This window comes from Anas platyrhynchos, chromosome 3, assembly GCF_047663525.1.
Source record: "Anas platyrhynchos isolate ZD024472 breed Pekin duck chromosome 3, IASCAAS_PekinDuck_T2T, whole genome shotgun sequence".
In the NCBI taxonomy this organism is placed as follows: Eukaryota; Metazoa; Chordata; class Aves; order Anseriformes; family Anatidae; genus Anas; species Anas platyrhynchos.
The window spans coordinates 118,675,124-118,699,719 of NC_092589.1; the positions used below are offsets into that span (position 1 = coordinate 118,675,124).

Here is a 24,596-nt window from a genome sequence, read left to right on the forward strand (position 1 = left end):
AAGCGACTGGCCAAAATGTGAGCATTTCTCACCACATGGTTATCCTACATAGTCCATCCATAGCATCAGAAATGACAAGGTGTAGGACATGCTTTAAAAGATGCCATCACCAGATGTGCTCTTCCACATCTTAAGACAAAGAGATGCTCTGAAGTATTATCACAGGCACCTGCATTCTCCCTCAGGATCCATCACTAGCAGTAACAATTAACAACTTCCTTAAAAGAAAAAAACTGTTAGTTCAGAAAACTAAAGTCAAAAACCATCAAATACCTAAAATTTACCTACCCCTAACTTTGTGTTCAACTACAAAGCAATTTTCCCCCACTAGAAAACAGCCTGCAATCATAGTTTTACTGGGATTCAGCCTTAGTGAAGACAGACATTATACTTGGAGAACAACTCAGACATAGCTTACCAGCAGCTCCTTGAAGAATATAAATCCTAATGGCAAAAACATAGGCTTTTGGCTACATTTGCTTCCATATTAGAGTTTTACTTAAAAGCATTTTAAAAAGAAACACACATCCTATTAATGCTCTTAAAGTAACAGGCATCTCTCATGTAGTTCAGATCCAAGCTAGGGAGATTTTTTTTATATGACATAGAGAAGACACAGTTTGCATCCTCATAATAAATCCAAATCTTTACACCCTAGTCAGAGCAGGAGGAGAACACCTCAAGACACAAGTCCTGAGGGTGCAGATGCCTGAGGGAGAGTGAACTGACTTCCCAGCTCACAACAAGAAGAATGGGTCCCTTCCAGCTTGGGATATTTTATGATTTTAGATCCCTGCAGCATGGGCTGGTCCTGCTCTTCTCCCCTCCTGCATAGCCTGGGGGAAATCTCCACAAACCTGTTCAGTTCACTAACTCAGCAAGAAAATAAACTAACCAACCAACCCATAGCTACTTTTCTTGTATGGGTAAGTGAGCTGATTTAGCTTAGAGAAGGCTCTGATGCTTGCTATCACCAACCCAACAAATGGGGATGGTTCAATTTGGCCAAAAGTAGAGGAAGGCACACAAAGAACAAGATTTCTTTTAGTCCCTGTTAGCTTGGGTTAGCTGCCTGTGAAACCATGGATTGAGTCATCTGGTTCATCTTAAAAGTAAAACTAAAGGCTCAGACAAGACATTCTTTCAGTTACGGAAGCTTAAAATGTCAACTGAACATTTCTACAGCCACCAGCTATTTACACCACACCTTGTTGTGACGAGAGATGAAGACAGCAAGTTAGCTGAAGCCTCTTTCACCGAGGTTTAATTAATGTGCTTTGTGTCACATTTCAGGGAAGCTGGACAGTCACCGCAGCTCAGCCGTACGGTGACTTTCCAAGCCACCATAATCCAATGGCTGTTCTTCAGGGCGTGCCAATTTTGAGATCATTCACATACTTGTTCTTTTTCTTTGTGCTGTTTTTCCTAACTGATGACAAGACTTCAGCCCAGTCCTTTTTTTCATCTGCATTACTCACCCTGATTTTCTTTCCACTCAGCAGGCTTTTACTCACTCCCAAAACAGCTCTGTCATTGCAGGCAGTTAGATCCATAAGCACCAGCCTGACAATTCAGGTAAACTTTAAGTGGCAATGCTAAAACTGCCCAGTTCCATCCGAAATCATATTTTGAGACAGATTTTGAAACATGCAACATAAATACTGATGGCCAGATCTTACCATTAACACACATTAATTAATCTGTATCATTGTGATCCTGTGAGGTACAAGTGCTGAGGTACAACTTCTTCATATATTTATGAAGAAACCAATGCAGATACACTTGCATTAGTGACAGCAGGACTTAGTTTCAGATAAATAAATAATTATTTTGAGACCAAAATCAAGATTCTTGTGTTCACATCATGCCTCAAATTCCTCTCAAGTACTCACTCTCATCCAACTGGAGATAAAAATTAGGTAGGTGAAATGGTAATTGCAGCCAGCTGCCTACTTCGCTCTTCTGACAGAGAATGCTGCCCCAGGGTATGGATAACCAAACTACCGTCTAACCATGGCAGTTCTAAGCCTGATTCATTAATGTAAACCAACTTTAATTTCAGCTTGTTTTAAAACCATGGCCTGAAAATTGAATGCCTCAGATAGTGCTTTATAACCTACTTCACCTCTCTGGGAGAGGTGAGCACACAACTGGGGGCAGTTGCTATATCAGCTGTTTCATTTTTATCTTACTCAGTATCTGAGTTAAACTCTTACACTATTGCTTATTACTTTGAAGAAACTCTTTCCTGCTTAGAGGGCTCATCAAAACAAATTGCAGACTGCATCCTAGTTCTGATCTTCACCATAGATTTGGTAGTTGTATTCCTGCTCTACATAGCCCATGCATGTATTTTTTTTTGAATAGTCACTACAAGCAGATACACAAGATGGGTCATCATTTCACAATGGATTATAGGCTGGGGGATGTGCTACTACTCTGTTTTTCTAATGACTTTTCTTTTTAAAAAGATATCTATGGTTCAATCTGGAAACTTTAAACTGAATTGGGTCATCTTGGGCCACTTCCTCTAATTTAATACTTTCCAACCCCCTCCAAATAGCTTCACCCCAGCTTTCACCCAGTCAGAAATCATTCACCTATACTTATATTGCATTCTTGATGACTGTATTAACTGCACATACACTGGAATCAATCAAAAAAGCAGCTCCCTTCCTGATGGGGGTGGCAGCTGATTAACACCACACGTCAATGTGCCACAGTGATTCCAGAAAGCAGCAGAATAATGTGACATCCTACTAAAACTGCACAGGGGCAGAACACACCTAATATCTGGCTAAAGCACGGGAAATTTAGACTATATAATTCATTGCTTGGAAGTCTGTTAGAAGTCTGGTTCAAAGTTAAGGTTGCCAGAGCGTCCTCGTGTTCATACAAAGCACAGAGGAGCTCTAAGATCACTCTGCAGACTGAATTAGCAGCATAATAAAGATGCACGGGGCAGTGCGGCCTTACCTCCAGACTTCTCTCCTGCTGTGAACTAGATCTTTACCATTTCAAGTGCTGGCTATTTAATACTGAAATCCAACATATTTCCAGCTAAAACAAAGAAGAGAAGGAGGCCCAGGGCACTGTCAACAGGGTAAGAAACCACAAGTTTCCAGTGGAAGACTAAGTCAGCAGCAACAGAAAATAACTAATTAATGGTTGTGTCAAGAAGCCTGCTTGAAGTACATTGGTAGTTCAATTTCCAATACAAACCATTCTTTTGTCAGCTGCTACTCTTTGCTGTGACTACAGAGAAGTCTATGGTTGCACTGGCACTTGCACTATGAATGTCCATGTGCTGGCTGAATTATCTTCACCCTTGAAATAACCCATCTGGGACAACTCTGACTGCATTCACGGCAGCCCACTTTCTTGATTCTGTTCTTCAAGACAGGATTTCTCTTCCTAACTCAGTCTGACAGAAGGTACAATCAGCAGGCAAGAGGTCAAAGCACCTCAAGAATCTGACTGCCGCTGGACAAGCATTTAGTCATGCCTACAAGAGGTATGGGGAACAGTGATATAGGACTTTTCAGTGAGAGAGATGGATGACAGCACAGTACAGGACAAGCCGCTCCTTTCAGCCTGACAAGCTTCAAACTTTGAATTCATTTGCTTATTTATTGAAGAGAACAGGATGGATACCAATTACATTCCAGATTCAATAAGACACTGAAAAGAACGAACTAATAGGCTCAAATTCAAGCATGAGATTTAGACAACTTCACTAGGAGGCACAATTCAGCAATTGTGGCTTCAACCAACACATTTAATGTTAATTTTGTTTGTTTGTTTGTTTGTTTTTTTGCCTTTGCTATACAACTTACAGGGCTTACTCATCTCCTTTCACCATGTCTGTGGTGGTGCTCAAATCTCTTAAACAGCTCTTAAACATCCCTCTACTTTGTTCTGGAGATGTATGGAGAACTCCAGCTTTTAACGGTACCCTTTCTCTGATCAAGGCTGAGTTTCTAAGCACTGCATCATTTTCCTTCTCTTCCAGTTACACAAAAGTAGAAGTAGAAATAAAGCATCAACCAGACCAAGCAAAGAACTTAATGCTACTGTTCGCTGGTCTAAACATCAAGCAAATGCCAAACCAGTAGAACTATCCAGCTTAGCAAACTGCTGATTATCATTGCAACCATTTCTCTGCTCTTTCCAGACAAATTAACAGAAAAATATCTCCCAAGATACCATCTTTCTGTTTTGTTTTTAGCTTGTACTTACACTACTGGAAAAGTTCTGAGCATACTTTACATGGGGATGGGACGTTATAAAGCCTCTTGGGGGTCTTCAGTGTTATTCACCATTCTGTAAGACACAAGAGATACAAAAACTTTAGATATTTCTGTGAAAGACAGATTGACTTCTTGTGATCTGGTTTACAATTATACAACCAGCTTACAGAGGGCAACCTTCTGGCAGTTTCACCAGGCAGTAGCCCCAAATCACTTCACTTGCCAGTAGGAAAAACAATGATGGGCTCTGAAGGATTCTTCTCCATCACCCAAATCCACCTTCTGTTGAAAGTGAGGTATATCAACCACTAAATATAAACACGGTTAAGGAAAACGCTCCCTGGAACCACTGAATTTTCTTCTTTCAATTTCTATGTTTTATTCTGTGAACCGTTAAAGCCTCGTCTGCTTTCTTCCCTTTGTCTTCAGTAGAAGCTTTGCCATGGTTTGCAGCAGACCCACGGTCTTAAAGCCTGGTAAATAATCCTTTGTACCCAACCACCCTATGGACTGCAGTGACTCATGTTACACATGAACGCTTTACAGATCTAAACAAGGCCAACCAGATGAGGATTCTGAGCTTGTGTACACCAAACAGATTAAAACCTGGAAATGATGACTCACATTACTCTTGATAATCTGTAAGTAATCCAGATCCATATAATCTATATCATCTATATAATCACAGACGTATGCTTCAATGCACTTGGAAGATTCCTAAGGAGAAAGTTGATGTCTGGTAGCGTAATCAGTCCACAGACAAAAATTTAAATTACAATTGATTTCTTTTGGCCACAAGTAAATTAATCTGTGCAATCATTTAGCCTTATGACAGTTACCTACCCTTTTAACTCACAAAAGCTATTAAAAGGATTATTTGGCTAACATCCGCAAAGAGCTCAGAAGACAGGTACTATGTTCCGAAAAGGAATGACCTAATAGAAATTTCTCCAGCTATCACTGCTGATGTCTTTCTCCACAAACTAACACAGACTGAAAGTGCTTCGAAAGTCAAACTATTAACCGACGGGGAAGAGAAAGGCTGGATATGAGATCCAGGCAGATGTGGAAAGATCTAGAGGGATTATTTACACTTCAGGCTCTGGGTTTACGTGAGCTGGAATAAAAAAGCAATTGGGTAGGGAAGCAAGGGGATGTACATGGAATAGTTCACTCTGCTCCAACAAGGGTTTGTCTGCAATATTAGCACCCAAACCTCGTGGCTGGACACTCTTTGGCTCTTCTCAGCGTTAAATGTGGTCCAAATGCTACAGCAAGGATCTTCCTTTATCTCACCCGAGGACCTGCTGAAGGTTTGGGGAAGAACTGCACCTCTTCTAGATGGAGCCCACTGGGCGTACACAGCCTACGCCAGGCTCCCGAGGTGCACACTGCATTATTTATGAGAGTTTTTGATTTTCTGGTGAAAAACTTCGGACAATAAGCTTTTCCAGAAGGAGCAGCAGGCAGCTTCTGGCCACCACCTTCCAGCAGGGCTTTAAAGCTTTCCCCACAGTTGCTCACACCCAGGTTGGCAAAGGCACGAGCTGGGTGTTTTCAGGGAGGGGAGCTGGCTGCTGCCACTTCCAAACCAATTCATTTGGCCCACATCTAGGTCTCGAGCTGCCTTCTCGCTCTCCAGGAAAGGAGGCTGCCAAGAGCAAGGTCGCAGACGAGATGCGTGGTCCCAGGGGACCACAGGTCACGTACCGTGGTCTGGGAGAGGAACCTTGACACGGGAAAACTGATGGATGGAAAAGACAAACACCCAGGTCCCTTGCAGTCTCAGCCACCCAAACCCTTTTAAAGATAGCTCTATACCAAAACACTTCTCGGTTAAATCTGTTAGCAGTATTTAAAACATTTTCCCTGAAGCAGTCACAAAAAAAAAAAGAAAATAATGAGATCATGCAGTTGACTTATTGCCAATTTTTGAGTTTAATACAGAGAACTGTTTTGTTTTCCAAAGAGGAACAAATTAGATTTAAATATATACAAACTTTCTGAAGGTCAGAGAGGCTAGTGATAGAGAACTGGATTCCGCAGAGAAAGACGTGCTTTGAGGGCGAGGAGTGTGGAAGGAGCAGAGAACAAAACCCACAAAGGGAAGAAAAGATCACCTTCCATCATCATGAAACACGGCATTAAACTGGAACACGAGGGGATGAGATACAGAGAGCCAAAGAAAAGGCTGCAGTAACTCAGGTGTGAGATGACAAAGGTAGGACAATGATTTTAGTGATGCTAATGGAAGGAACAAAAAAAAAAAAAAAAGGAAGGTACAGGCTTCAGATGTTATAAATGAAGAGCTATTAGGATCCAGCCCAGATCTGGGATGTGAACAGAGCAGGGAGAAGGAACTTTTCCAAGCTACTCCAGATCTGTGAGGGCAGATAAAAAGGATGCTCAAATTTCAGCAGAAATAACCAAGAGAGAGCTCACAAGAAAATATGAGGCAGTCGCAATTTTTGCTCTAAAGAGGTTGAGGTGGCACTGTTGCAGTCTGGATGCAATCGTAAATTCTCAGACAAAGCCACACTGCAAGGCAGGTCAGGGAATCCTCAGGTCTGCCTCGGCAGCTGGAATTGCAAAAGCAAATGAAATTAAACAAAAAGGAGAAGAAACCAGCATTTCTGACATCTGCTGCCAGAACAGAAGGGCAGATTTGAAAAGGGTTACAGTGTTAGGCTCAACAGTGATCTGAAGTTCGGTAGAAATACCCCGCTCTCCCTGCACCCCTATTAAGGGTTAAATAAACTGGCTTTGTGATTTCAGACGAGAAGCAATCCCTCACCTCGAATTTTAGGGAAAAAATTCAGCCCAAAACAGCATAACGTCCACCACCACCACCAAATGATGATTATAAGATCATCGATACTCTTCTGCTCGGTCTAATTTAGCATCAAGCAAAGCACCAAACCGGGCTTAATCCCAGCACAGGTGTCACCACAATCCACGGCTGATATGCAAGCATGAACGCACAAACCTTTGCCCTTCTCGCATTATTCATTAAATACATTATCTGCTAACCCAGGGATAACACACTACCTGTTCCCCTTCCTTCCTGGGGCAGACAATAAAAAAAATTCAATATTAATATGGAAATCATGGCCACAGTTGTAGAATCGGTTGTAATGAACAATCCTGTCCCCGGCTTAAGTTGCTATAAAGGCAGCTTAAATTTACAATGGATGAGTCTTCGTGGCAATCTGTTTTTCAGATATTAAAAATCTCATTTTCTCGGTGCCAAGGACAAGTGGATGTGTGAAGCAGTGGAGTATCAACTCTGCATTTGTCTCACTTGACATGAAATCATTCTCATTTTAGTTTAGATTTTTAATACATTCTTGGGATCCACTTCAGTTTTCTTCATTTCTCACTGTATGCAATTAGATGTTTTGAAGAACAGTTCACCCTGATCCACCACACTCTGCAGAGGCAAGGAAGTCACTTGGTAAAGACGAGGCTCATATCACTTATTTGGAAAAGAAATTGATTTTCCTTTTTAATTTCTGAGTGAGTCACATAGTAAAAAATAACGGCACCGCTTTGTATTTCACTAATACCTCCCTCAGTAAGTTCTTAAAAAAAGGCTTTACAAATAAATTAAGAGCCTTCTGTCCTTGGGAAAGAGAAACATCACCATTTTGTCAAAGTAAAATATGGACAGAGGGGCTAAATCCTGGGCTTCCAGCCACGCAGGAGAGCATCAGTGGTGAGGACAGAGGCCCCAAGACTGTTATGCTACCAGCTACTGACCTGCTGAAGAACCAAGTTTCATCTTGCTCGTAAACCTGGTTGTTGAATGGTGAAGGAAAGGAGAAATGATGAGTGGATGTTTGCATTTCTACAAATGTGGGCCACTTCATTTCAGCCAATTCTCCCTCTCTTTGCTGAAGTCAATGTAAGCAACACAAACCTGTTACTGGCTTAATTCCTGTCCAAAAGACATCTTGCCTCAAAGGCAGCAAGAGACCAAGGAACCATCACACCCTTTGCAGTTCGTTCTAATGGTTACTCACCCTCCCCATTAAAAATTGGGGCTTGATTTCTACTTTGAACATGTCTGGCTTCAGATGCCAGACAATAGCTCCTGTTAAGCCTTTCTTTGCTAGCTTAGAGTCGTTTATTCTTGGGATACGTTCAGACAGGCTATTGTTTATCCAGGCTTTTAAAACTCCAGGTACTGCGTTTGTATCAAAACTTAAAATTCATCTGGGTGCGTGTACAAAAGTAGGACTAACGTCCAAAATACTAAAGCTAATCTAGGACTCTCTAGCCCATTTTCCCAAAATAGGCCTATTAGAAAAAAAAAAATAAAAATGCTCTGCCATATGACTCGAGGATGTGTTACATTTGTGCCCTGGAAAGCAAGGTTAAGAACCTTCTCTAAGACCTGTCACCTCCCGAGCACGCGCTGCGGCTCGGCAGCGTGCAGCATCCACTTCTACGCGGTCGGCGTTGCCTTTTAGGTGTCTAGGATCGAAGTTATTTGAATATTATTGCTCTAAGTTAGTGCATTCGTCTGTATCCTAAGCAAGGTGTCATGCAGACCCTAAGGAAGGTGCACGAGCAGCTCTGGCCAAGCACTGCTAAGCAGTGCTGCAGCTTTGGGTGACCTCAAGGTGCAGTTTGCACAGATGTTGGCTCAGTCACGGGGTGACAAGGCATGAGCTGCCAGGGCAGAGACCTTATCTTAAGGATGTGACCTCCTAACCACAGAAGAGATTGGAAGGGACCTCCAGAGGTCATCCACAGCCCCGCCGTGCTCAAGAAGTTCTACCTAAAACTGGTGCCCAACACCACGTTCAGACGGTTTTTTAGTATCTCCAGGCAGAGACTTCACCTCCTCTCTGGGCAACCTGTTTCAGTGAATCAGAAAGAGATCAAAGGCAGCAAGAGAGCGTATTTTCCACAAACAGAAACTACTAAAGAAAGTGCTCAGAAGTTATCTCCAACCACCTCTGTTTTCTTATTGAGACTGTGTTGGGTTTTCTAAGCCCTTTGCTCTACGATGCAGGAGAAAGCATTATTTGGGGATTGTGGTGAGGGAATGGAGGAGCATCCTGCCAAGTTTACAGTAATTTATTTTTTTGACAGGATCCTCTTCTTCCTCAGAACTCTTTAACTGACGGGAAACCACCAAAACAAGCCTTTTCCCCTCTAGAAAACACATGCCTTGATCTTATGATAAAGAAAGCAACAGTTGGTGCACTTAAAAAAAAGAATGTGAGTAAATCATTGCTCCCACAACATGCCCTGCAGCAAAGCTCCACAAAAACAATCGGCTATTATTTCTCTTCCCTTTTCCCTTCCCAATCCCACACAAAAGCAGCACCCTGAACCCAACGTAGGGGCTTTGGCCAGCGGGCAAGCTGGAGGCCAGGCTCCATTTTGAAGCAGATCAGAAGCTGCTCCTCTCTTCAAAAAGACTGAAGTCACAAAATCAGTTTCCCAAAAAATCAGCTTCCAGAAAGGCAGGCAAAAGTTGATCTGTATTTCACTGGAGAGGACCCCAAGCTATTCCAGAAGGCCCAAGATGCATAAAAGGCAACGCAGCCCAAGCAGAAAGACACCTTTTAGTATGTTTTTTTCCTCAATGGCAGGTGGAATGTGAAATGCTGCCCTCAAGACCCATCTCCAGACACGTTCCAGCAGACCCCAGGTTCTGTTTCCATTACTGCTTACAAGTAAGCTTTAGGATTTAATGTACCAAGCACCTACGCTGTTATATATCCTGAATTTCAGTACGTTGTCAAAAACCTGCCTGGAACCAGAAGCCAGAATTGAATTAGCCTTGGTGCCTCCAATTACAAGTCGATCCCTATAGAGGAAGGATGACAGCAAGGGACCCACCTCCTGGCTAACAGCGATAGCTGGCAGCTGCTGCAAAGTGATCAAAGAGATCCCTGATCCACTTAGATCAGTCTGACAGAGCACTGAGATGGACGAGGAAGAGATGGTCAATCATGGGAGAGAATTTAAGGAGAAGGTGGCTCTCAGCTGGGTGGTTCAGCTCAAAGTCTGACCCTGCAGCCGAGCAGAAGCTGTCACAAAGCCACTACCTGCACAGCACGAGGCAGCGAGGAGCAGCAGGGAGCTGCAGGAGCAGCCCAATTCACAGCTAATTCTTGCAAACCTCTAATGAGAAAGACAAACCCTGACGGAGAACAAACATTCAACACATTTGCACGCCAAAAAGTCCAGACTATACCTTGAACTCTTTGGCTATGTACAGTTATGCACCTTAATCTGGGGAAAACTGGGGATGGGGGATTGCCAAACTCTTGAGTCCAAGCCTGGGCCAGCCATACAATAAACGAGGGGCTCATTGAAAAGAGATCTCAATTAACGCTAATTACCTTAACCGATTTCTGAAGTAGCAACGGATATGCCAACTGACATGAGATTCGACACTGCCAAGTGAAATATGTCTGCACAAAGCAAGCAGAACCTCGGGTGCAGGACACAAGCAGCAGAAGTGCTCGCACCGAGCAAAGCATCTCCAGGCATGCCCACGTGCATCCCCTACCTGGGGTTGTGGCCGTAATAATGCCTCGGTTCAGCTTCTCACCAGCTGGATCTGCTCAAAGGAATTACTACGCAGTGTGTTGGGGCAGAATTTGACTTTCCCTTCCACCTCCAGAGGTGCCCTAGGTGCAGGGTTTGGGCACAGGGGAACACCGCAGCCCGACACTGCAACTCGCGGGCAGCACGAGGCAGAGCAAGCACGCTGTGCCCGACACTTCATGCTAGGAACAAAAAAGAAACCATTGTTATTATGGCCTCCAGATCTTCCTTTTTAGCAGAATTCCAGAAATTGCGCTTGGCACCAGGTCACTTGACAGAGGGAGATTAATTGCAGGATAGGGGCACAGCAAACCCTTGGCAGGCGCAGAAAACTGCCAAGAGCCTACGTGAATACCAAAATGCCCAGCGCAAGATGCCTGGATATTCAGCTGAAGTGAGCTGGGAACCTATGCCCTGCTGCTGACCTAATAAAAGAAACCAGGAGTTTATCTGCTGATCAAATATTTCATTTGATCACTAGTACCAGGAAGAGGCATCAAAGAGAAAATCCCTCATTTTTGCATTGCTGCATGGCACAGAAAAGTATCGAGGGGAACGTGGCATCACTTAGCCATAACGAGTTCCTATATAAAATTAGGAAGCATTAACTCTTTAAAATGCTCCAGATTTTCATCAGATCCACCTCTAAAGGCTTTATCCACGTGGAGCAGTCGGATCCACTTGCTTTTCCTTGTTCGCATGCTCTGCCAGAAAGCCCCTGGGGCCCTCTCACCCCTGCAGAAGTACACGGTCCAGCAGATGCAAGTGCAATATTTTTCTGTCCAAGGCAAAGCGTGCACGCTGGTAGATTTATTCTCTAGAGGCTCCGTCTCATTTCGACCCACTGAGTAGTTGAGAAGATACAGAGATGGTTTGAGTCAGCAGACTGGCAGCGAGAATGGTGCTCTGGTTACATCGGTGTTACGAAAACTACAAAAAAATGGGGCGTTTAGCAATGTGCTGTCATCATTTCAGAGCTTGGGAGGCTCTGCTGTTTGGAAAAGCAATGATACCTGACCATGAAAAGGAGGCTTTTTAGGTGTTTTTCCACGTGGTTACTTATTGCCTGAGTGAAGGAGAGCAAGTGATCAGCAAAGTACGGGGATTCACCGCTACAAGTTTGTCCTGTACAGAAACCTCCCACACTCCGATGCTTCTGTCCAGAAAAGAAATAAATTCCTACACACCTCACCAAACACTCAAGCAAACCTCAAGTCGATGCTCCAGCAGGACACCCTAACCGCAAGCACCTCTCCTTCCCCTGCCCAGGCAGCATCCCCCAAATCGGGCTCGTTTCTCGGCTCAATATTTCTGCAAGGTCCTTGTCCTGCCTAACACATTCACGGGGATTTATACGAGCGACTGTCTGGAACCCTGCTTAACACTGCTAATAGCAGAGTTCCAAGAAATCGGTAGTTTGGCAATTATAAATACGGCAATACAGGCTGAAATATGTGCTCCTGCTCGCTAAACCTGTAATCCGAGTTCTCTCCTCTTTTTTTTTTTTTTTTCCCTCCCCATAATAAGTGGTTTAAATTTAGTACGAGTGATTCACTCGGCGCAGGTTTACGTGGTTTATTTATTTATTTTTCGCACTTGGGATCCATCTTAGATGGCATGGAACGGGAAAAGAAGAGGGACTTTTCTGAAGAAAAGTCAGCCCATTAAATGCAGCATCTGCCCTAATCTTATCATAACTTTATTATTATCTCCTCAACTTGGCAGCTTCCTCCTATGAAAACCGGTAGATAACAGGGTGGACACTTACCCAGTGGGTATTCTAGAGCTTCTTTCACTCTAGGTTGGGCTAAGGTTAAAAAAAAAGATCCATTCCCTGTGGTCTGAAGGGATCCCATCCCAAGACTGCTCTGGCATCGTGATCCATGTAGCCCAGCTGAGCAGCACCTTTGCCTCGTAGTAGCCAGGCTTTGGGGGCAAGGAGTATGGACAAATTTGTGCATTTTGCTTAAAAACTCATAATCAGAGCATCAGGGATTTTCTAAGTCTCCATTGGTGGTCTCATCCCTAACTTTGGGGACTTCAGGAACTCGTGATTTTCGCTGCAGACGAAGGAATTAAGGCAGATGTGGGCATGCTGCACTGGTCAGCGAGCAGCACGGGGGGAAAATGGGGCTGCTCAGCCTCCATTCTCTTCCTCCTGCCAAAACTAACCCAATACAAGCAGCCAAAAGCTTTGCCTGCAGATGCCCAACTCCGGCAGGTGGCTCGTGACGCACGCAAGGTAACGGGGAAGGAGGTAGGCAGGAGAGCAGATGACAGGGGAAGCTTTGGGACAGCAGCACACAACTGTTACAGCCAAAGTTGGCTAAATATATCCGCAGCACAAAGTAGGTGGGTCAGAACATACCTCCAAGAGAAATCCGTATTTGGAAGCGCAGCCCAAGTGGCAAGCTATAGGTTGAAAGAAGGCAGAAACACGAGCAGAAGGGCTCGAAGCAAGAGCACTTGAAGGATTTGGAGTGTCCCTCCTCCTCCCTCTCCCTCATATATATTCAGGCAAAAGCACAAAGCAAGGCTGAAATGCGAAATAGCCCTTAGGAAAGAGGCCAGAAAACCAAACCTGCAGAGGTGAACTGACATCCACGGTCTCGAAAGAAATGATTTAGCAAGCCTGGAACCAAAACTAAGACCGAGCTCTACAGCCTAGCTCTCTAAGGCTATATAATGCTAATCCCAAAGTCAAAAATCTAATACCACGAGGACAAGGAGTGGAAAAGTTTTATTACAGAGAATCCTGAAAAACTGATGAATTTTGCTGGGCTGCGATGGAGTTTGGCTGAATTCTCTCAGAGCAGGAGCTCTCCTCGAGCTTCAGCTGTGGGAATGTATTGGGAGTGTTGATAAAAGCCAAAATTGCAGAACATTTAGAAATGCATAATTTAGTAGAGGACATTCCGTACAGATTCATAAAAGGAAGGTCATGCCTGACAAATCTGCTGAAATCCTTTTTATTATACGACCAAATCGTTAGGTTAGACAAGAGTGAAACAGTGGACATAAGTTATCAGTAGCTCAGGAAAGCATTTGATTTTGTACCACTCAGGCTGATTTACAAAGTCATAAAACATCATCCGGGGAAAAGGAACTGAAATGGATTAGAGCACGTTTTAGGGACAGGAACAAAAGCAACCCAGGGAGCGGGAGGAGCCTGAAAGAGAGAGGTGTAAAGGTCAGACAGTTGCTAAACACATTGAAATGGGCTCCGAGAAGGGCAAAATCTCTGTTTTAGAGGCAAGAACACCCAAGTCTGGTGACGGATCTAGGGAAGAGGGTTCCTACAGGTTGGGAAACGGGCAGGAAAATGGGGATAAGATGGATGAGCAGGGTCTGCTGCTCGGGAAAAGGGCACGAGGGGTGCTGCAGCGACCTGTGGGATTCGCTGGTACCAGAGGCGACGTGGGAAAGGACCTGCTGGCTGCGAGTCTGCCTTCCCTTCCGAGGGGATGCCACAATTTTATGGCCATTAATAAAAATCTGCAGCTATGCGTGTTGTGGTAATGATATGGGTAATTAAATCCGAAGCTTCTGGGAATTAAGCTGATAGCCTGAAAGGGTCAAAAAGAAAACTCCCTCTTGTACTTAATCAGAGGGATAGCTCTGCAAGCTGGAGAGGCGCAGTAATGGTCCCATACTGACCAGGGCTTGACACCCAACGCTACATTAAATGGACCCAGCCTGACTCTCCAGAAATATTACTAAGATTTCACGTAGGATACACCAAGAGACCTCGAGCCTCCATGAAACCTGTCCGGTTTGGTTCCTGTGTTGCTCGTTTCAGACAAAATCCCTTCCAGTTATTCTTAGATTTTGGGTGTTGGGATTATCATCGCCCCAAAACTGCCATTTATTCCCATCTCTGGTAGACTTGAGATGAGCTCTGGACCTCGATGACGATGCAAGAAGTTCTTATCCTTGCTTTATCTTTCCTAAGAGAGCAGGGACTCTTTCCAGTGCCCTCGTGAGCTGGGGTAACATCATCCCAAGCAAGGCGCTCCTCGGCTCAAGGTGACCCGTGTTGGAGCTGAGAAGAGGAGGCACATCTCCTGCTTCCTCCTCTTGTGCCCTCAATACCAGGGCATCGTGCTGCTGCCGACACCTGTGGGGACGGTCTTTCAGCCTTTAAGGCTGTCAAAACCCAGAGAAAATTCACTTTAAATAAACTTCAGCTTAAAAAAAAAAAATAAAGTTACGGGAGAACAGGTGGACTCCTGTGACACCAGAGCTCTTCAATGCACAAAGCAGCTTTCATCTCCCTGTTCTACACGGCACCTTTAAATATTCTTCCACATAAAGGCATGATATGCAAGAGCAAAAGAATAACTGAGAAACCAGTAATCCCTAACAGATCAACTGTGCTTTATCTACACAGATTCCGCTTTCATAAAAGCACAGAGGAAAGAGGGGAGGAAAAAAAAAAAAAGGAAGAGTACATTCGTATTGTTTTCTGAAGCTTAAAATAACCACAAAGTGAGAAAAATCAAAGCTGTTCCATAGAACAACTAGAGGAAAAAAAAAAGTCTCGCTGAGCATTTGAGAAGAGACAGCAAATGGCAGGAGGAGGAATTAGAGATTGTGAGAGTGCTGTGGTCACCATGCTTAGATCCTAAATTTGGTCTGCGCTGAAACCAGTGTGGTTTAAATGGGAAGCGTATGCTAGGATGTATGTGCCCCACATAAAATTATAGCTGTCGCTGGCAGCGAGGACCATGGTTATGGCTACCATTACGTACTCCATTTTCACTTGCTAACTTCTCTGACAACTTTCTTTCTTCAAATCTAAAGCTGCTTCTTGCAGAACCTTGCTAAAAGAGACGCAGAAGGCAAGGGGATGGGAAGAATTAGAAGGAAAGATCATCCGTACTGAAGACAGGCCGAGGTGCCATCAATTCATTCTCGTAGTTGATTGATCACGGAGCTTTTCCTTTTAAGCAGAAAATGCTTTATCTGCTGGAAATGGTTTTGAACCAAACATTGATGCTTGGACTTTATGCAGAGTCCACCCTTATGCCTGGAGAAGTGGCAAGGAAGTGCCCAGAACGATAGCAAAACTTTCATTTATCCTCACATTCAGACATTTCACCTTCTCCAAAGCACTAACCCGCTTCCTCTTGCTCCCCAGACAAACCAACGCCTCGTCCGGGGTTTGCGTGAGCCCTTTTTTTCTCCACCTGTTGCACCGGTAAAACCCACGGCCACCCCCCTAGACAAACACAGCTTGTTTTCTAAAACCCCTTTGCACGAGCCTTTTCTTGGAGCTATTTTCAAGCTCCCTACCCTTTCACGCAGGCAAGTGGCCCTAAGGTAGCCACTTGCTCCTTTCCAAAGGGGTCAGGCACCTACCAGCTCAAACAGCAGTTCAAAGGAGATCGTCTCGGGGCAAGGCTGACTTGCCTTCAAAGCTGCCGACCACTCTGCTGCACACCGATAACACGATGAACAAAAACCATCTGAAGAATTACTCCAGCCCTGGCTTTAATAATTTCTAGACGTGCCTTCCTGTTACTCCGGCTCCACGCTACACAAAGTACGTTCAAAGACTGGGGAAGATGCTCTGTAATTCACCATTCAGGCTCCCAGAGGTTCTCTCTCTTTGTTTTGAAATATTTTTTATACAAACGCTTGATAGAGTTTGTTTGGGTTTAAAATAAAGTCCATTCACCTCGTTCCTGACCACTCAAAAAGGAGCTATTGGGGAAAAAAAATACAACAAAACAAAACAGGAGCTTCACAGTTTCACACACACGCATAATTCAGGTGTGAATTAAAGTTAAGATGGTTGCCAATTAAAAAAAAAAAGTCCTAAGACTTTCTGAGGGGTAGATGCATGCTTCTGTCCTCTCTGTTGCAGGACAGAAGCATGCATCCTCTCTGTGGTACAGGAGATGTGGCAGAGTCCTCCCACGGCACCCCTCAAGAGGCACGGCTTTCCCTATACATCCTGCTGCCCTTAATGAAGGGCTGCTGCCACACATCACTAACGAGTTTCTACCACCAATATTTCAAAAAGGTCTGAGATTTCTGCTGTGTACTGGTGACACCAGCACCTGGCAATGCCAGCGGTAAGCTGCTGTTTTAATTTAGCCCTATTATACCTGCTACAAGCCTACAACTTTAAGAATAAAGACAGAAGAACGGCTTTTTAATTCATTCATTCATTGGATTTTGATTGTGAACTTGTAGATAAGATCCCTGGCCTTCCCAAAGCACACATATGTTGCTTGGGGAAATTCAACCCACTCAAAGGTATACATACCAAAATGCAGAGGTGAATTAATGCAAAGTATTTCCTATAAATAGGAAATAAATTTCCTTCTAGGCCTATCACGCTCCTCACCTTACCCTTCTGCTCTGAGCTGGTCGGGTAATGTCTTGCAACGTTTCTCTCCCCATCTGAGGACTGAAAGTTTTGAAGTTATTCAAGAGAAGCATCCAAGTTTGGAAATTGGACCTCCACCAGAGGACTGGAGGATACATAAATCAACGCATCAGTCCTAAAATATAAAAGCTACTGTTTAATGCAACATGCCAAAAATAAAATGCGAGTTCCTCTAGACAGTCTGCAACAAGCAATTATCTAAAAAACAATTTTTCACAAAGTTCTGCACATTCTTGCTGACTAACAATTCTGCTGCCAAGCACAGGAGACAGTAGGATGAGAGGTTTTTTTTTCTTTTTACAGTTAGTTCTAGGAATATTATCCAAAATACTGACTTACATAAAAGGGGCACTTTCAACTTCATTTATTGCTTAAATCTTTATAATTCTTTACATCCAGTTGGTAACGCGTTGGCAGACTTACCAGTTACATAAATCTCTGCCCCCATCCACACGAATACTGTTTGTTAAGCCAGTTTAATGCCACACTTAAACACGGTTTACCAGTGAAAACAGAGCTAAATTCCCCTAATTGAGGTTAGGAGGAACTTAAAGCAGTCCTGGAATACTTTCCAAAGTTGCAGCAGTAAGGCTGCTGCAAGATCCTCTAGAGAAGAAAGCAGAGCAGCAGTCTCTGAAGCTGTTTAGAGACCATGGACTCCACCTCGCCCTCAATTTCTACCTTTCTGAACCATTTTCAGGTTGGAAGAGAATGGAAGTTCACTGGATCCATCAGTTATGAGTCCTCTTCCCTCTCCATCCAAAACTGGACGGATCTTCTTACTTTGTATTTCAAAATCTGATTTTCCTTAGCTAGAGACAATGGAAGGGATGACAATTACCTAGAAGAAAAGATGATGAATGAAGAAAATTTGATGCTAGGCATCAAATGGAAAAAGTATCTTAAAAGAGTTATTTTAAAAGCAGAATCTTTGGGGAAAAAAAATACACAACAGTGAGCTTGGTGAATGTCATGACAGCAGTGGGGCTAAGACGTCCCCCATTTGGACAGCTCACAAAACCCTTTCAAGATCCGAGCAAGCAAATGGAGATTGGAGAAGTTACAGCCCAATATTCCCTAAGCCTCCAACCCAGGACTCTCCACCCAAGCAGATTACGTTATATTTTATTAGGATAACCTCCTCCCCCGTCGCTTTATGGTAACGTAAAGGTGCTTTTACTGCTACTCCTACAGAAACAGGGGAACAAGCACGGCGAAGTAAGTAATCCCTCACTGTGTCAACACTGCCTTCCACGCAATATTACTATTTCAGCAGAAATCATCCTTCCCCTCCATCAGCACAGCTTCACAGCTAAACCTGTCAAACCCAGGCCATCAGCTCCAGAATTTGAGGACGATGCTTTTACCTTGTCCCCACTTGCTGGGGCTGGGAATCCTGGACTTCATGTAATGGGCTCTAGGAAAAAAACATGCTGGATAGAGCAAGCTAGCTCCTGAAGTTTTAGAGGCTGTGCTTTTACCCTTTGGGGTCGATACCTGGGTCATTGGAAAGGGTTTTAGACCAGAGATTGCTCGTTGATCCCCTGCAGTTCTCACCCAGGACTTGCACTAGTTGAACCCTTTTAGGATTTGAAGAAAACTCAAAGTGAGCCTGACAAACTCGAGTCTTTCTTTAGAAACCAAACCAGAAGGTAAAACTTCATAACAAACTCTCCCACTGCCCTCAGTCACAGCATTTGCTCTTCTTTAAGCTCCAGCTCCTAGAGTCAGATGATAAAGCGCGAAAAGAAATGCTGAGAAACACAAAGTCAATAAATATATCAAAATACATCCCATAACCTTAAGAATCAACCCCTTCACTTCACCAAACTCTGATTTACTAATATTTTTCCCTATGTTTGAGGCTATAAATATCAAATATCAGTTAATTTCAAATGACTGCTCATACCTGGTAAACTGGGACTCAGGCATGTCTTCATCAAACTGTCTTAGACTTCCTTGGCACACAAACACAAAAAATTTGGGCTGGTTTAAAGGAGTCCAACATTTTTACAGCCTAACATCTTTACAGCTTCTAACCTGTACAAAGCAGTTCGGAGCCACCCTTACCTGTGACTGATCAGCCAGGAACCAGCAAGCGGTCTGGTTGAGAAGAGCCGCAGGAAGCAGGTCAGGAAAAGCAGAGAGCGAAAACTTAAAACAGAGACAGAAATTTGGGCAGGGCAGAGAAGGGAGGTCGGATGGCAGGAACTCTTGTCAGTCATACGACACGAAGCCGGAACCCCGAGCAGGTTTCTGCCTCCTTTATCAACCCTTCTCCAACTGCAGGGAAAAGGCTGAGTGGCTGCAAGCAGGATTTTTACCGTAATCAGAGATCGGGTACGGGGCTAGTCTGACCGTCAGGCTGACCCAGTAGGGATATTATGTTCTTAAATGGCCTGGGCACAATTTATGTACAGCCGTTCGGCGAGCCAGAGCGCGTGAATGTATTGTAAAACATGTTACATCAGAAAAGCCTGGCTCCCCATCCACAAGGAGAAAACTGACACCGTAAGTCACCATCCAGTTGGCTGGGGAAGAGGGAGGGATGACACATGCATACATATCAATGGATTAGATCACAGCCTTACGGCTGCTCTGAAGTAATCTATTAAGATTTACCTCTAATATTCTTAAAACGCTTCTGCTTTGGAAATACAAGGCGTGAAAGTGCCCCCATTTTTCACCAGCCGAAGCCAAACTCGGAATCACAAAGCATTCTGAGTAGTTAACAGGCTACAAAACTCACCGCGATTTCCAGGCAGCGTTAGAGAGAGGCTCGCAGAGTAACACTGTGTACCCATTAGCTCCAAGTCCACAATTTGGCCAGAATTTGTTTTGCTGCATTACAGCCAAATCACTTTTTGTGTCTGTCTTCCTCCTACGTGGGATTGCCTTAGCAGAACAGGATGCCAACGCTGAAAGCACTGACTGTCTCCGACTTTACCATCTTTGATTAAGAAGGCCCTTTTATTGCAGGATCACTTAGACTTTACAGATAACTGTTGCTGCATTGAGATGAAGCTACTGGCAGGAAAAGCCTACAGCAACTCCGGGATGAGCAACCAGAATATTAAAGCTGAGCAAATGAGCTATTCCAGCATTCCGGCACAGCTAGAAATGACTCGCTTAATATCAACTTTTTTTTGCAGAAAATTACGTTGCCTGTTTCTTGTAGTCCCTACAGGAGACTCAGAAAACGAAGTATTTCCTCGTTTCCTTACAAGAAATTCCCTCTCAGGTCTGAACAAGTGGCAAGTGGGTTTCTAAAGGTTTCGCTTGAAATCCCTTCACCCTTTCCTTCCAGGGCAGAAATCCTCCCACACCTCTCGTTACCTCCTCATCCTTTGCTGCACTATTTTCAGCTTCTGCGTTATCCTCCCAGCTCCTCATTTCCAGTCCTGCTCCACCTTCCCATCCCTGTCCCACTGAGCGAGAGAGAGCCCGTGCTGCCTGATTAACAGCAGGCAAAGATTGCTCATCTGTCGCTCCCAGGCCCACTTTTTGGGGGACCAGACCTGTCACAGCATCACTAATCGGGCTGTGCACACAAACAAGCACGAAATGCTCCTATTTTATCAAGGCTGGCACATGGCCTGAAGGGGCTCCTTTTCCACTTTGTTTTACATCCAGCAGCCTCTGTGTTGCACAGAAGGGTGAACAGCACTTATCACTCAACTCCTCTTTCCCATTTTGTATTTCCATTCCGCCTCCCTTTGTCTTTTTTCTAAATGGATGCCCCAACGCGTATCCACTGATTGAGGATGTACCACCAGACCCCAGCTTACGCTTTGTCTTCAGATCTGTGCAATTTTAAATTACTTTTTTTTTTGAGAGATAAGCAAATTAAAATCTAATCCAGGACGTGGGACATAAGTAACCAAGGACGTAACAACAGATGTTTCTAGTTTATCATAAAATCACACACATCGTTCTGCTGCCTCCTTCCATTTTACAGAACTGAACAGCACCAGCACTTTGCGTCCACATCAACTTTTTCTAACTTCCTAAACACAGCTGAACATCTCCAAAAAGGCTGGTGAGGGTTTCATTTTTCCATTTCCAGCAGCAGTCACTCAAAGGATGGAAGGTAAAGCTATTTATCACAGCATCACGGCAGCGAACAAACGACCTGGCAATACAGAATTCAAGCGAAAACAGTGACAAAACGTTGGGGCCTCACTTCTCTCCTTGATTTACAGTACGGCACATTCAGCAACGGAGTGCTGGTAAATCATCGTGGTGAGGTATTTGTTTTAAGCTGGGGCTAATTCTTCAGAATGTGTTTTTCTCCTTTAATGTATTTTCTCCAGGAAAAAGGGAAGCCCTGGAGCAGCTGCCAGCCAAACCCTGACGTGGTCCTTCAGCATAGGGCTGGTGCTGTTGAGGACAGGGAGACATCGGGAGCTTCACCCCAAACTGCTGCCTTTCTCCTGAACTGTGACCATTTACGCAGCGCCTGAGAACGCAGAGCAATAAGCAAACACTTAATTATCAAAGGAATTAAGGAGCTCTTTGCAACGAGACTCATCACCACATCATCCCATCAATTTGAATGAAGTAAAATAGAAAAATCTGAGCAGACCACGATCTCTCATCCACTCGTACTCAATCTTCATTATAACTGCTCTAGGGCTTCTGCAAGTGTTGTGGCTTAGGGACAGAAAAGAAAAGTTTGCTCTGATAGAAAAATAAGTCTCTCAAAGACAGAACTGTGTTTGCCTTGCCTTGGGAACTTACAGTGACCAACCCATCTGAATTTCTCTACTGGGCACCCTCTGCATTGAAAAAAAAAACACAAACCCCATAAAAATATAAATCTGCTGTTAAGTCCTTCAGAGAAAGAAAAAAAAAAAGCCATTCATCAGGTATTCCATGCTGAAAGCCACCTTAATGTGTCTTGCAGCTTGGTTACTAAAACTGGATTGCACTCACCATTAAAAAATGCTCAGAAAATATCTATATTCATCTTAGATTTCACAAGGGAAGACAAAAGGAAAGATTTTGAATTGCATTTTTAATTGACTTTTTTTTTCCCCAAACGTCTGTCAAACATTTTGACAAACTACTCCAAAGCATAAGCTCACTACAACGTGATTAGAAATGGCACGTCGATAGTTCAGCAGCAGACAGATATTGCTGACTCGTGGGGAGGTCAGGGAGGAAGGGGAACATCAGCTCTGAAGGGGTGAAAGGTACGGCACGAACACCTGGAGGAAGCGGAGTCTCAACTGCTAAACCACTTTCACCACTTTCTGCCTTTTTTTTTGCACATATAAGGAGCATTTTGTTCATTTCGGTTTATTCACCTAATTCTTTTCAGTGCCTTGCTCATTCAAAAGCTGAACAACCAACTGGGAGTTTTTTTAAAAAAAAAAAAAAGAAGCAGGAAGGCAGAAGGCTTGTTTTCCCTCTTCTAATCTGTGAATAAAAACAAGGTGAGAGAATAAGATCCGTCAGCTTTCAAACCTTGAAGGACATGGTATCCAGGCACAGCTCAGTTCATTAACTGCAGATAATGCTTGCTTTGTTTAACGAATCAGTTTCCAAATGTAAAACATTTCTGAGATGTTTTCATCTTTTTTTTTTTTTTTTTTACTGGCATTTTAAGATAGCAACGTTTAAAAACAAATTTCAGAACACAGAGGGTTTTTTTTTTTCTTTTCTTACACTTTCAGTTCCAGGCCTCATCTACATAGAGCTCGTTTGCTATTTCTAGAGAATGTAAATATTAAGACCTTAAATAAGGATTTGTTCAATTACGTACCTGCCTAAGGACACGTTCCTGCCCCACTTACCCTGCTAGTTCAGCATTACCTCTCCTGCCCAAAGAAATTAAGAAATTAACTTAAGGGCTATAATTGTTTGCAAATAAACATGCTCCAAGTAGTTACCAGCCAATGAAAATCAACCTTTGAGGAAAATAATGAAAGTACAATCCCAAAACGAGATTAAAATCAATGATCTAAATCAAAGCTTCCCTCTTGCTGATGTAAATCAGGGCGATTTAAATCACCACTTTTGATCAATTCACTCATTTGCATAACCTTGATCGTTTATCCCTTAAAAATGTCATCTTGGGGCCAAAGTTAGTCGGATGCTTCGTGAGATCTCAATTCACCTACCGTAAATAAGGCTTTTTTGGGTTTCATTCAAAAGCTTATAAAATTAACCATCAACTAATTCATCTTCATACCTGATGCCTGATCATATTTGGGATGCTGGAGTGCTTTAGAAGACGAATCAACGCACACCCTGCAGTAATCCCAAGTAAAACCAGAAATGTATTTAGAGCTGCCAGCGGCTCTGTAGATATCCTTACTGTCAACAAATAAGCAAACATGCTGATGGGACAAACAAGTGTTTACAAGATCCCCTCAGCCCATCAATTATCGTTAATACAGTTGGGTAGCCGGGGGCTATCGATCTACAGTGGTAAATTTTCACAGCAGGCTGTTTTCCTGCATTGATCATCGGACCAAAGCGTGGATTAACATAGTGTAGGCTCTGCTTCGTTACAGAAAAGCTGCTGTTTCGAAGGGCAGCAAAAGCATTTGCTAGCACCTACCCATCTTTGGGCTCACGAAAGCTGGATTCTCCTTCCAGTTCAACCTGGCTTGCTTCAGGGTTGCCTACGTGAAGCATCCCCAGTTGGAAGGGACCCACAAGGACCCCCGAGTCCAGCTCCTGGCTGCCCACAGGACCACCCTGGAAGGGGATCTCAGAATCACACAAATCCATTTAGCAAGCGGAACAGAGACAGCAAAGGATCTGCTACCACGAATTCAGAGGATGCTTTGAATGTGTGACATTTTACACAAGTCACAGCTCTCAAAAATGAAGAGCAAACACTGGGGTCTTCTACCTTTTTTACTGGTGTATATAAAAAAAAAAGCAAGATTATCTCTTGAGTACGATGTAGAAGAGTTTCTTTGTGTTTTGGTGTTGTTTTGTTTTTAATTTGCAAACATTTTAAGGCAATAGCACAAAGCTAATAACTGCCGTGGTCATTTTGATCCAATTACAATACATTTTAGTTTAAAACACCACAGGACTTCGAAGATGAAATAGTGCTGCAACTTGTCTTGGTTAGAGAACGCACACCCTGTTTGTGCTTTTCCACGCTGGAGTCAAAGTGGATTTAGCAGGATTAAACTATCCTCCTTCAGCATTTTGGGGGTCAGAGCTTAAATGGCATTTCTGACCCATGCACCTCCCCAAAAAAATGAAGGAAAAAGGAAGCTGTTGCCAATAAACCCATGAAGCTATTGATCCTTGGATGCTTTGTGCTTTTGACTTCAAACTACGAGGGAAGGAATGAAAACCAAATGCTCTACGCTTTACTAAACAGAGTTTTACCTGAATCTATGCATTTGCAA

The 24,596-nt window shown here is 43.6% G+C and overlaps 1 protein-coding gene across 21 annotated transcripts in view; it reads right to left on the bottom strand.

Moving 5' to 3' along the window:
* HMBOX1 (homeobox containing 1) overlaps positions 1-24,596 on the bottom strand; it is a 117,589-nt gene that overhangs the window by 71,645 nt on the left and 21,348 nt on the right. For 19 of the 21 annotated variants that reach the window (XM_072036575.1, XM_072036580.1, XM_072036579.1 and 16 more), the window contains one exon: positions 4,240-4,323. In XM_072036575.1, the coding sequence (XP_071892676.1) occupies positions 4,240-4,262 (23 nt within the window). In that variant the 5' untranslated portion in view covers positions 4,263-4,323. Of the gene's footprint in view, positions 1-4,239; positions 4,324-10,782; positions 10,806-24,596 lie in introns of those variants that run through there. The other 2 variants (XM_005024118.6, XM_072036572.1) reach the window with 2 other exon arrangements.